Source organism: Fulmarus glacialis, unplaced genomic scaffold, assembly GCF_000690835.1.
Source record: "Fulmarus glacialis isolate BGI_N327 unplaced genomic scaffold, ASM69083v1 scaffold5074, whole genome shotgun sequence".
In the NCBI taxonomy this organism is placed as follows: Eukaryota; Metazoa; Chordata; class Aves; order Procellariiformes; family Procellariidae; genus Fulmarus; species Fulmarus glacialis.
Window position 1 is genome coordinate 1 of NW_009206041.1, and position 12157 is coordinate 12157.

Sequence of the window (12157 nt, forward strand, 5' to 3'; positions counted from 1 at the left end):
CGCTCCCCAGTCGCTCGCCCTCTCCTCGCCTGGGCGTTTTGGCGCAGCTCTCCCGAGCCGAAAGCTCCCGGAGCGATTCACCAGCGGCGAGGGAGGCTCTCGGTGCGGTGTGGGTTGGTGTCTTTCTCACGGAAATCTGCCTCTTCGTCCCAAAATGTCTTCAGGGCAGACGCAGTTCCGTGATGTCATGTCACACTCATGGCTGCGATACGCGTTTGTTTGATTTTTAATAATGTCACAGGCTCATTCAGTGGAGTAGAGTGTAAGAGGTGATAAATACAAGAAATATCACATTTCTCTTGAGGGAGAACTTTGATTGTTTCCTGGTAGTGGCTAAGATGGGGAAGTGAGGAGCCTGGTCCTAGCCTGTAAACAGTATAGCCCTTTTGAGGTGTGAGTGTGTGGGGATCTTAGTAGTCCGCAGTGATTCATGGTAGTCAGGATGGTAGTTCTGCAGGTCCAGGGGAGGTACCCTGGTTAGAGGGCTCAGCAGCTGGCACAAAAGAAAAGCCATTGAGCTTGAGAATTGTATCCGGAGTCAGATATCCTTGTGTTATTACTGCTGACTGCAGAAGGTGGAATAGTTTTTTCTAGCTCTGCCACTGGAGAGTTGGAAGGATGGCAAGGGATAAAACAATTTTAAATTCTCTGTTCCATTTTAAGGCTTCTGCTATTGCGAGAAAAATGAGATCCACTGTTATAGCTTCTCTCTCTACTGAACAAGAAAAAGAGGTTATTAAGAGACGAAGTATTTTCTAAATTAAATCACTGTGAATGCGTAGCTCATTGAGAAATAAGTGGCTGGTAGTTTTCAACGATTAGTCAAATTACAAGGAGGACATGAATGGGGTCTGACAGTGATGAGCAGGGTGCACTTATACAATATTCAGATCTTGTAATTACTTTATCAAGATGATTTATGGATTCTGGTCCTTGTCTATAAACTGGAAAAATGTTCAAAACCAGCAAGACTAACTGAAATGCATTACTTTTTACCAAAGACAGGGAAATCAAGTCCATAAATACAAAACTGATGAGGCAGTAGCACTGCAGAAAGTAATTTTGAGAGCATGGTAGGTCAGACTAGTAAGTCAACATGATCTGGCATTGCAGGAAAAAGGGGAAAAGTCGTGCTCAGATATAAACATAGGAGTGTCCTATTTAACACGCAAGGGGTAGTCGTTGGGTACTTTACTATTCGGTCTTTCTGCAAACATGCTGTAGAATGGATTGACTAAAGGAAAATTGTGAGGCTGTTTGTATTAAGTGTTTTGGTACAGTCTCTTGGTCTAGTGAAAACTGTTACAGTTTAATCCAGCTTTCTAATACCTTGCTGAATTGTGATCTATGGAGGGGCTATGAAACAGTACTATGCAGTGCCCGAGTACTTCTGACTATTATTTTTCAGAGAACTTGATATTTTTGTGGCCTTTGGTTAGTAATTGAGGGAATGTCAATAACTTAGTAAATGGAGAAAGCCTAAATATTCTGGAAACAGGAACAATGTTAGTGATTGCTTGTGAAAATGGTCTGAAATGACTTCGTTTTCTTTATATGAGATTGTGTCTGAAACAAGGCCAGAATCCACTTCTTAAAGGTGGCATCCAGCAGTTTAAAATGAGACCTTTTCCCCCTCCCTTTATATAGTCCTCTGCTCTGTTTATTATATGCTTCCAGTTCTAAAAGCAAATACATCAAGGCTGGTTTAGGCAACAGTCTGTCTTGCTGCACAAACTTGAAGTTAGTGCTTTGTCACGAGCTGTGTGTTCTTCTCTTTCTCTTGTGGCCGCTGACTGTGTAGTCACTGTACTCTGCTTCTGCAGCTCCTCACCTTAGGAGCTGTGACCTATGGTTAAAGTACCAAAAAGTCTTTCATATTGCCCAGCTGAGGATAGTCTAACCTTAGCAGATGCATGGTCAGATCTCCTTGAGAGCATAACTGTATCTTCTTTCCCCATCTGTCTACAAACTTCGTCTTTGCATTGGAATGGATGAAGAGGGCTTACGTCATTTTTCCTGGTATTTAAATAGTGATGTCTTAGTCATTTCTGAAGAGTTCATCTGATAATATCTCTGGCATTCCCGCTAAAGTGAAAGGCTTTGGAACTTAAGCTTGGTATCTTTGTTTCTAGATGCAAATTTTCTTCCTACTTTTCTAAGAGGTATTTTAATAGTCCTGTTGTTACCTTCAAGTATGTTTCCCATTGTTGCTTCTACAGTTGGTATTTTAATTGCATACTGATTGCACAAAAGGTTTTATGCCATTAGAGCTGAGTGCTGAACATTTCTCATGACTTCGTCAGATGCAGTGTCCATAAACATGTATGGTTGAAGACTTGTTTCACAGCTTACTCATTTCCTGAAGTACTGTCCATGCTATACATCGTTTCCTCTATGAGAACACTATGTAATTACATAGTTACAGGCAGCATGAAGAAGCAAGCATGTTTTGGTTAAGTCTGGGGTTTTTAAATTTGGGTGCTTGACTTCCTAAACTCTTACCTGGTTTAGTGTATTTTTGTAAGTAATAAGGAGGAAAGTCATTAATACACACTTTCTATATTCATGACTTACTATGTTATCCCTTTGAGCGTAGTTTCTTACCAGAAGAATGTTCAGAATTTTGTTTGTCTTGTTAAGTTGCTGGCAAAATCTCCCACTGATTTTGATGGTATCAGGTGCTTTGACACTTCCTTGCATGGTGGGTTTTTGTTAGGTTTTTGTTTGTTTGAGCCCAGTCTTCAGATATAGAGAGGTAGAGATGACAAAACCCTCCTCTTTGAGGGTTTAGCATTTTGGAGCACAAACTTGACCCCTTTGTAACAGCATTTAAAGGTAGGCTTTAAGGATTTCTGTAAATATAAAAATACTGGTTTTGTGTGATACTTTATATTCTCATTATATGGTATGTTGCATGTCTGGTAAGAGAAACAAGTATGCGCATGCTTTCTCATTCATTTTTAAGTAAGTAGATAAAGGAATAGCTTGAAAACGAAGCCCCGGTTTTCTCTAAGTGCATCAGTGTGTTAGCAAATCAAGGAACTTTGCAGTAATGTTGATATTAAGTAAATTATTTTGGAGTTAATGTATTCCTGACTATTAAGTATTTCTTGGTTTTTGCATCTGTAATACTCTGTGTTCCATAGACTCCCAAGGTGAGGTAATAGCATGTAATTCTTCCCATTCCCAGAGTTCTGCTGTTGGAGTAAACTTTATTCCCAAGTTTGCACAATGTAACTTATTAATGAGAAATACATGTACACAGATGCAATAATTTATATATGACTTCAAATAAATAGGCTAAAATATGCAAAGCAGTGTAGTATTAATTACTCTCTTTGAACTAACTTTCTCAGGAAAAACACTTACTATACAGATTGCTGGAAATGAACTGTTCTGATTTAATTGCCTTCTGTCTTCAGCTGTTCGCTGTTCCATTAACTGCTGCATGCTCAGAGCAGTGACAGTTTTTGCTCTGTCTTTTGATTTGCTGTCCTGATAATACATATAGTGCTATAACGGGAAGTTTTTACAGGGCTTGTGTGCCATGTGCTGTTTTAGAAAGCCCCGGGAATTCTCATAGGTGGTCAGACTTAAACTCTCACATCTTCACTAAGAGCCATCACACTGTCGGTCTCCATAGAAGGAATCTTGAACCATGATCCTCAGATTAGTTGAAGAGGATTTCCGGGTGCTCTTTGACTTGCTATTTAGTGACTTCTGTTACTGTACGGCACGTGACCAGGTAGTTATGACTGTAGGAGATAGCTATGAATCAACTTTTCCTAGAATGATTTCAACCTGAGCAGTTTCTGTTCTGGATTTGGAAAATGACTATTGATTTATGAGGGGAAAAAACAGCGTGAAGAGGGAGAGAAAATTTTTTACTGAAGAGAGAGAGTATGGAAAGCCAATCTTTTTCCCCCTCTTGCCATCTCTTCCCTTTCTTTTCCTCTTTCCTCTGCTGTCTGGTAGGTTAACCTTAATACAATGTAGGCTTTATCACATTGCTGATTTTGGGGCGCAGGGAAGGGAGCATGCGATATATCAAGTTTGTTAAAACTGTGAACTTTTGAGAGTTGTTTACCTCTCGATGTCCTTGTGCAGTACTCAGCACAGTAAAATCATTATTTGATGATTAAGCAATATCAAGATCAGCAAGCATATAGCATTTTACCATAAAAGCGTAATAAACTTTTCTGAAATAGCTTCTGCTTCCTGCATGGCTTATGAGGATGGACTATGGCTTGCAGCAAGTCCTGTGAAGCTCTGGCCAGCTGAGTGACAGGCAGCTCAGTGGTTGAAGAAGATTCCCCAAACCAAATTTTGCAAATTTTAAGTGAACTGCAAATATAATAAAACCTTTTTTTTATTGATTTCAAGCATGAAAAAGGTTCTGCAACTAGGTAGTATCTTGTTTTGTCTTCGTAAGTCTGAAAAATGTTCAGTGTTCAGTTAAATGGCATTTTAGTCTCCAGCTGCATGTTTCCCCTGTGCAGTGATTCGGTTTCTTAGTGTAGATAAAATTAATGGGAATACTGTTTCTTGAAATGTGATTTCAAGTCTGTTTTTTACCTCAACTTCTGAAACTTACTTTAAACGTGACACTCCAAAATTTTGTTTTTGAAACACACAGTGTTTCCTGGAACCCTACAGCTTGGCAAAATTTTTATTTTTAGCTTTTACACAATGCTGCTTGAGGTCTTTGGGTCTGTGCTTAAAAATTGGCTTCTTGAACTTCTAAACTCTCGCGTCGTACTAATAAATTGCTAAAATTTCAACCTGAGTCACTGAGCAAACTTTCATGGAATCCAAAACAATAATGATAGGCTGCCCCAGAGTCAGGACACGCAGGCTGTTTTTCCAAAAATAGATCTTGGGAGTTTTGATTAACTACTTTTCACGGGAAGGTTGATAGTATGGAAAATCTGTCTTCCTTCCCAAACACTTGTGAGTATATTGCCCAGATAATCCTGAATGCTCATGTGTTACTCCTGGTTTTCGGTAGATTGTAGTATAGCAATATATGATCTGTGTTTAGTAATCTAAACTCTTGCAGTTTTAAAATGACATGAAATTTCTCTGATTATATTTTTTATTTAATTACTTCCATAATTGTGTACCTTTCTTACATCCATATTTTATTAGTATATAAAAGCAAAAAAAAAAGAGGGAGAAAAGCAGTAGTGATTCTTGTGCTTTTATTAGAATTTGCCTCTCCCCCTCCCCCTTTCTTTTTTTCTCTGAGGACAAAGGGAAGTAATCTTTGATGTAACATCTTATTCTGGAAAAAAATACCCAAGAGAAATGTGCTTCCTTGACTGAGTAAGATTCTGAGACTTACAATACAAGCCTTTCAAATTTTATTTATCTTCCTGTCACCTGTGTAATATAGACATAAGTTTTTTTTAAACTTCACTAGACAGCCTTAAACTCTTGCCCTTTGAGATGGTAAAGCTGGAATTTGCCACCTTTCCGATCAGTATTTCTGTGCTTGAAGGGCCAGAGACCTGATGACTAAGCTTTGCCAAGATGAACGAATAGTCTTTGACAGTCCTGATTATTAACCATCAAATTGACCTGAGTCTGTGAAGTGTCTCTGCAGGCAAGAGAAGGGATCTAACTTTTCTAGTTAGATCTGCATGTGCCTCTTTCCAGAATTAGACTTTCCCATATCAGCTACTGCATGCTTACCTGCAGCTTCTATTTCTCCTTTTTCTTGCTCATCACTCCTTTAACATACTTCCAAAGAAATTCACTAGGTTGCCATAAGAAGCTCCGTGGACGAAGTATTATATAATTTCTAGTCCTATGTTAACATATGCATAAGCATTCATAACTCACCGGACTAGTTATGGATTTGTTTCGTTTGTCACGTACTCTGTTTCTCTCTCTGCATCAATACTAAAAGGAAATTTCAGGATTTTAAAATTGTACAACGATTAGACATAGTGTGTGTGTATGTGTGTGTCTACATTAAGTTACAGTGACTAAAGACAAACATGTTGCATGTGAAAGTGGCAGGATAGCATATTACTTGTAATTATTTTTTCTTTTAGGTACATGTATCATGTTTTGACTAAAAACACAACAGTAACAGATCACAACCGCAACCTGCTGGTGGAGACTATTCGTTCTATAACAGAGATCCTTATATGGGGGGATCAGAATGACAGCTCAGTATTTGAGTGAGTACTTCTAAGCAATTTTGACTCTAGATTTGTTTTTGAAGAATGGTCAGAGTTGCATAGAGATCTGGTTCAAAAGGTTAATTCTTCCAAGACTGTATTTCATGAATGTAGGTAGAAAGTTATGTCCTGTAGTAGACGGGTAAGCAGGATCATATTCTTGTCATACAAAAAAATGATTTGCTTCTGTTAACAAAAAAGTGTTCCAAGTCCAGAGCCCCTTTCACGTACTGCTTTTGTTTGACTCTCAAATCTTTGATATAAATACAAAATCTAACCTATTTTAGGGCCCAGATTTACTCAGTACATCTATTAGTATCATGTGACTTTAATTTGTTCACTTCAATTTATATAAGATACTACAAATAGATATCTTATTCTAGCAATGATATTTAGAGTTTTTCTTCAGGTGTTATTTTAATCCTCATAAAATAGCATGATAGAAAAACGAACTTCAAAACAAATACTCACAGTTGCAAATCTGACTGTATTAATGCCTATTGCTTGGCTGTTTGCTTCAAGACACTTGCTCTTTTATGAAGGCAATTTGTGATTGAGATAAGTAAAGCTAAGGTGTTTGGTGTTTTTACTTACTTATTTAGGGAGTGGTTGGTTTTATTTTTACAAGCTGATTTCAACATGTAACCTTCATTTAGAGGCTCTCCCCTTCGAAATTATGATTGCATGGTAGGGAAGCTACCTGATAAATTAAATATACTAAAAATAAAATAAAAAAGGCCCTGATTTCTTGACATTCCTTTTCTGCGTAATTTGAATGTTAAAGCACCCTTGTTAATGTTTAAGGTTTTTGGAAGATATGCAGATATATCTGTTATACAGATAAAACTTTGCAAAATAATTCTTCATAAATGTAAAACATGCTGTTTGTCAAACTTGCCTAGAATTGTCCCTGATCCTAGTAAAATTGTGTTCCTGTTAAATACAGCAAGTGACTTAATGACTTCTATTTTATTTCAGCTTTTTCTTGGAGAAGAATATGTTTGTTTTCTTCTTGAACATTTTGCGTCAGAAGTCTGGTCGTTATGTGTGCGTACAGCTACTGCAGACTCTGAACATCCTTTTTGAGAACATCAGTCATGAAACATCACTGTGTAAGGGCACGCTTTTAAACTGTTTAGGATTAAGTGATCAAGATTTGATTTAATGAAATTTAGTCCTAGTGCCCCTTCACAGAAGAACTATATGAATTCCTAACAATCTTTTTAATTGAACACTACTGAAAATACAGTGTAATTTGACTCCAAAATACCTTTTAATGTAAATTTTCGGTAGTACAAAAGTAATTGTTTGGTACTACTGAAACACTTAGCAATTTCAAGGGGTTCTTTAAGTCAGCAAATTAATTGTGGTCCAAAATGTTCATCTTGCTGCTGCAGATTATGTGGTGGAACTCTGTTGTATAATTTCCACTGGAACTGTTCTGACATCATTGGTGCTGGCATTCAGCCACTTCTGTTTACTTCAAGGTTTTTAGAAACATATAAAGAGGACAGAGAATTAATAGTTAGTTTATTAAATGTTAGTTTAAAGTACTCCACAACTATCATGAAGAGAAAGTCCTATACAAGCCTTTGAGAGTTAATGACTTTGGGAGGAAAAAAGAGTTGTTTTAAGTGTTATTAGCTGCAAAGCCTACATAATTGAGAAAGGTGAAGTATATTCTCAGTTGTCTTGTTCTTGGGAGCAAAGGCCTTTGTAGGGAGCAATTTCCTTGTATTACTGCTTGAAGCCATCACTTGAGTTGTTTGGCTAAAAGTTGGGGTCTTCAAGCATCAGCTAGTTTGTTGCTAGCTGGTACTTTAAATACAATTAGTTAGCATAATGATTTTTTTCTTTCTCTTAATCTGTGTAATGTCTCTTATTTTTCAGACTACCTGCTCTCTAATAACTATGTAAATTCTATTATTGTCCACAAATTTGACTTTTCTGATGAGGAGATCATGGCATATTACATATCATTTTTGAAAACTCTTTCAAAATCATACTGTACATTTCTTTTATAATGAGGTAAGTGAAGAAAGAGTTGCAGTATAATGATAAGAGGACTTTGATTAGAAATTGATAGCAATTTGGCACATACTCTATTTAGTCTCTTTTCTCAGCATATCCTGCATTTATTTTTATAACGGTAATACCAGTGATTGAGAATTCATTTGTGGGGATCTCTGCAAAACCATGATAAAAAAAGGTCTTTGTCCTCATACAACTATAATAAAATCAAAATCTGGAAGTCAGTGTTATATTGGGCTGTTTCACTAGTTCTGAAGTGTACTTCCCTGAGAATTCAACTTGTTTATGCCTTGTTTTCTTGTCCTTTATAAACAGGGTCTTTTCTGTTGCACCACTTGGTTCTAAGAGGCTTAGTCAAAGTCTAAAAAGCCCGAGTAATCAAAGGCCAAAGTTGAAATGGATTTTTCCTTGCTCCGTTCCACTTTTTGCCAGAAGAGGGCATTAAAGCACTGAATATGTGCAGAGTTAACATGGGAAGCAGTTTATTTTAATGCAGAGCTACAAATGCATTGTAAAATCATTTCGATTACTTAAGTAGAAAGTAAAAATATCAGAGTAATAAATGGAAAACATTTTTCATGCAGAATTCCAACAAATATTCTGTACATGTTTTGGTTAATTCATAAATACTTTCTTTCCTCTTTTTACAGCACACTAATGACTTCGCTTTGTACACTGAAGCTATTAAATTTTTTAACCACCCAGAAAGCATGGTCAGGATTGCTGTTAGGACTATAACTTTAAATGTCTACAAAGGTATGCTTTTTGTGTATTAAAAAAGGCATATGTACAAAATTCTTGTTTCATTGTAGTTTAATTTTCAGTTATTTACATTTAAGGGTTTTCTGTCTGTTTTATGAGATTTAAAAGCTTGGCATGCTGACATGCTTCAGATACACATTTTGTTTTTTATGAAACAGAACCCCAAACCTACAGTATGTACTTGTAAATAGTATTGTTTCCTCACAGATGAAACTGGTATAAAAAAACCCTCAAAAGTATAAAGCATACGCAAGGAACTTTAGCTTCCCTTCCAACAGAGGTCAGAATGTGACTGTATTTAAAAAACAAACAAACAAACAAAAAAACCAACCCCAAAACCAGAGTGCTTTAAGAGTATCAAGTATTTTTTACTTATGAACTTGAGCTTTATAATGTATGAAGCAGTAACCTTGTTGGCCTCATCACTTCCTTTTGGATTTGAAGTGCATTAGAATATGATTGTAGAGCTCCTAGGTGCTGCAGTCACTCCAGCTTAAAGAAGAGCTAGACCATTCTCAGAGGTGCCCAGTGAAGGCCAGGAGGCTGCAGTCACAAATTCCTGTACTGGACATTCCAGTAGGACATAAGGAAAAAAACCAAATCTTCACTGTGAGAATAGTTAAGCACTGCAACAGGTTTTCCAGAGAAACTGAGGAATCTGTATTGTTTGAGACCTTCAAAACTCAACAAGGCCCTTAGCAACCAGGTTGAGAATGGGTTTGGACTAGATAACGTCCAAAAGTCACTTCCCCCTAAATTTTTCTTGGGGTCTATAAAATCTAATAGACTGAAAATATCACAGTGATCTCTGTAGAAAAATTGGTGTGTATTCAGAACTTCTACCTCTGAAATCAGCATCCTGTAAGGTAGTACGTACTGTGGAATATGTTCATGCAGGGCTTCTTATTCTTTAATCCATTTCAAATTAAATTACATTTTGAATTTACACAACTTTCGATCAATTAAGAGAAGTAGTGTTTTGATGACAGTCTTCATTATAGAAGAATATAAGATCTTTTTTAAAACAATGAACAGTTGGCTTTGCAAACTACTGGACAGCCTGCATAGCAGATAGGTTCTTTATAGTGTTGACTGCAAGGGACAAAATGTCTTTCTTTTGTATGTTGAGAAATGGGCACTTGGTATTTGTTTTCTACTTCAAGGAGCTGTAAACCCAAATATGAGCTCACAAAAAGAGCAAAGTGCAGGCTTCGTATCCTATTTGTTATATATTTATGTAACCAAATATTTTTACCATAAAAAAGTGTATTTGTCTAGAATTTTCATTGAATGTTGTAGTGATATAAAGGTTAGAGTTGAAAAAACACAGCTCAGATGTTCAGGTTTCATAATTTTCTGACTATCCATTTGCATATATTCTGATCTAACACCTACCCTGTATCTTTTAGTTTAGATGCTTTGTGCTTTAGCTTTTTAAACCCTTTTGGAGGATGTCACTATCCCAGTTCCTAATCCTGTTAACTGTTGTCTGTTTCTTTTGCCCTTCCTTCACTGATGATTCCTGTGTTCCTTAATGCAGTGTCATGTAAGTCTAACTAGCTTGACTTTCAGCATTATTGCTTTATTCTTATGCTTTTTTTCTCTTCTTTTTAAAAAAGAATGTGCTAAAAAAACCTTTCTGAATTCCACTAGATTTGTTTAGCTTCAGACCTATGTAAATATATCAATATTAGGCTCATTCAAGCCAATTAAGAATTGATATGATGCTTTTGTAGATGTCCATTTCATGCATAAGATCATGTCAGGTATATAATCGTATGAAAACCTAGCGTGTAATCAAAATTCAGAAGATACTTTGTTGTATTTCTTAAAAATTACTAAAAAAAAAAAGGCAACTGATTTTTCTTTTTAACAATTTCTCTTCAGTGGACAACCAACCTATGCTGCATTACATTAGAGATAAAACTGCTGTCCCTTATTTCTCCAACCTCGTTTGGTTTATTGGAAGCCACGTGATAGAACTGGATAACTGTGTGCAGACTGATGAAGAGTAAGCTTTTACAAATGCTGGATATTGAATGGAAATGCTTTTCCCAGATGTTGATACTCTCTTTATTTTGTCTATAGTAGTCCAGTTAAGTTAGTTTCTGAATACGTTCCCTTGTAGACAGTTCAAGCTTTTCATTCTTGCAGAGTTTTTTAGTGATTCTTTGAATTAATAGTGGTTACTGCTGTGTGCCCTATCTGTGCTAATATCCGTACAAATAAATTAGTGTTTGGCAACATGCTTTTTCTTCATCTTTGTTTTAATTCTGCTAAATTTAGTCGATATCCAGAAGACACAAAAGGTATTTTGTGCTTCTCAATCTTATTAACTTTGTCTTTTTAATGTTCCTTTTCTGTGTATCATCTCAGTAGAACAGCTTTCGGAAAAGATTCTAGGAAAAAATTTAAACTGGAAAGGTGGACTTTATTTAATATGAGAACTGTCAGACCTGAAATTCCTGTGTAATATTCCGCTATCAACTACAGAAATATTTTGTTGATTCAGGTTATTCTTGGTTTGGCTTCCCACCCCCACCTTAGAATGGGCAACTGTTTCTTGCTTTCTTAAAGTGAAGAGGTAGACATTAAATACAACATAGATTTCTTTTATTTTTGGACACAAATCTTACAATTTTTTATGGTCGGCTTGTGAAAAGACTCTGGCAGTGGAAAGCAAAGTTTTGTAAAAATACTGCTTCTGAAAACTGGGGAAAAAACTTGATATGTGCATCCTAAAGCACATATAAGCCTGAATACTGTTTGCTAGCTGCATTAGTTGACTTTACTGAAAACATCTTTTTTAGGCAGTCGATCTGCGCAAGGTGATCTGTGGAAGGGATACACATTAATTATTTCCTTAAGTTTTGAAGACTTTTGACAATTAATTATGTCTGAGACTTTCTTTCTGCTCTCTTTTTCAGGCACAGAAATAGGGGCAAACTGAGTGACCTGGTAGCAGAACATCTTGATCATTTACATTACCTTAATGATATCCTTATCATTAATTGTGAATTTTTAAATGATGTGCTGACAGACCACCTACTCAATAGGCTCTTTCTTCCCCTCTATGTGTATTCATTAGTAAATCAAGATAAGGTAAGCTAATACCTGCAAACAACTAAGTCTTAAAGGTATTTCATGCTTTCAGTATGCATAATGATTTGTTCAGC

At 36.4% G+C, this 12157-nt stretch overlaps 1 protein-coding gene across 1 annotated transcript in view; it reads left to right on the forward strand.

Moving 5' to 3' along the window:
* Positions 1-6063: 6063 nt before the first annotated feature.
* CLEC16A (C-type lectin domain family 16, member A) overlaps positions 6064-12157 on the forward strand; it is a gene marked incomplete at its 3' end in the record, with an annotated part of 54199 nt that continues 48105 nt past the window's right edge. The window contains 8 exon segments of the mRNA XM_009575599.1: positions 6064-6188; positions 7167-7300; positions 8079-8184; positions 8186-8216; positions 8870-8975; positions 10522-10527; positions 10869-10992; positions 11909-12083. Coding sequence (XP_009573894.1) covers positions 6064-6188; positions 7167-7300; positions 8079-8184; positions 8186-8216; positions 8870-8975; positions 10522-10527; positions 10869-10992; positions 11909-12083 — 807 coding nt within the window.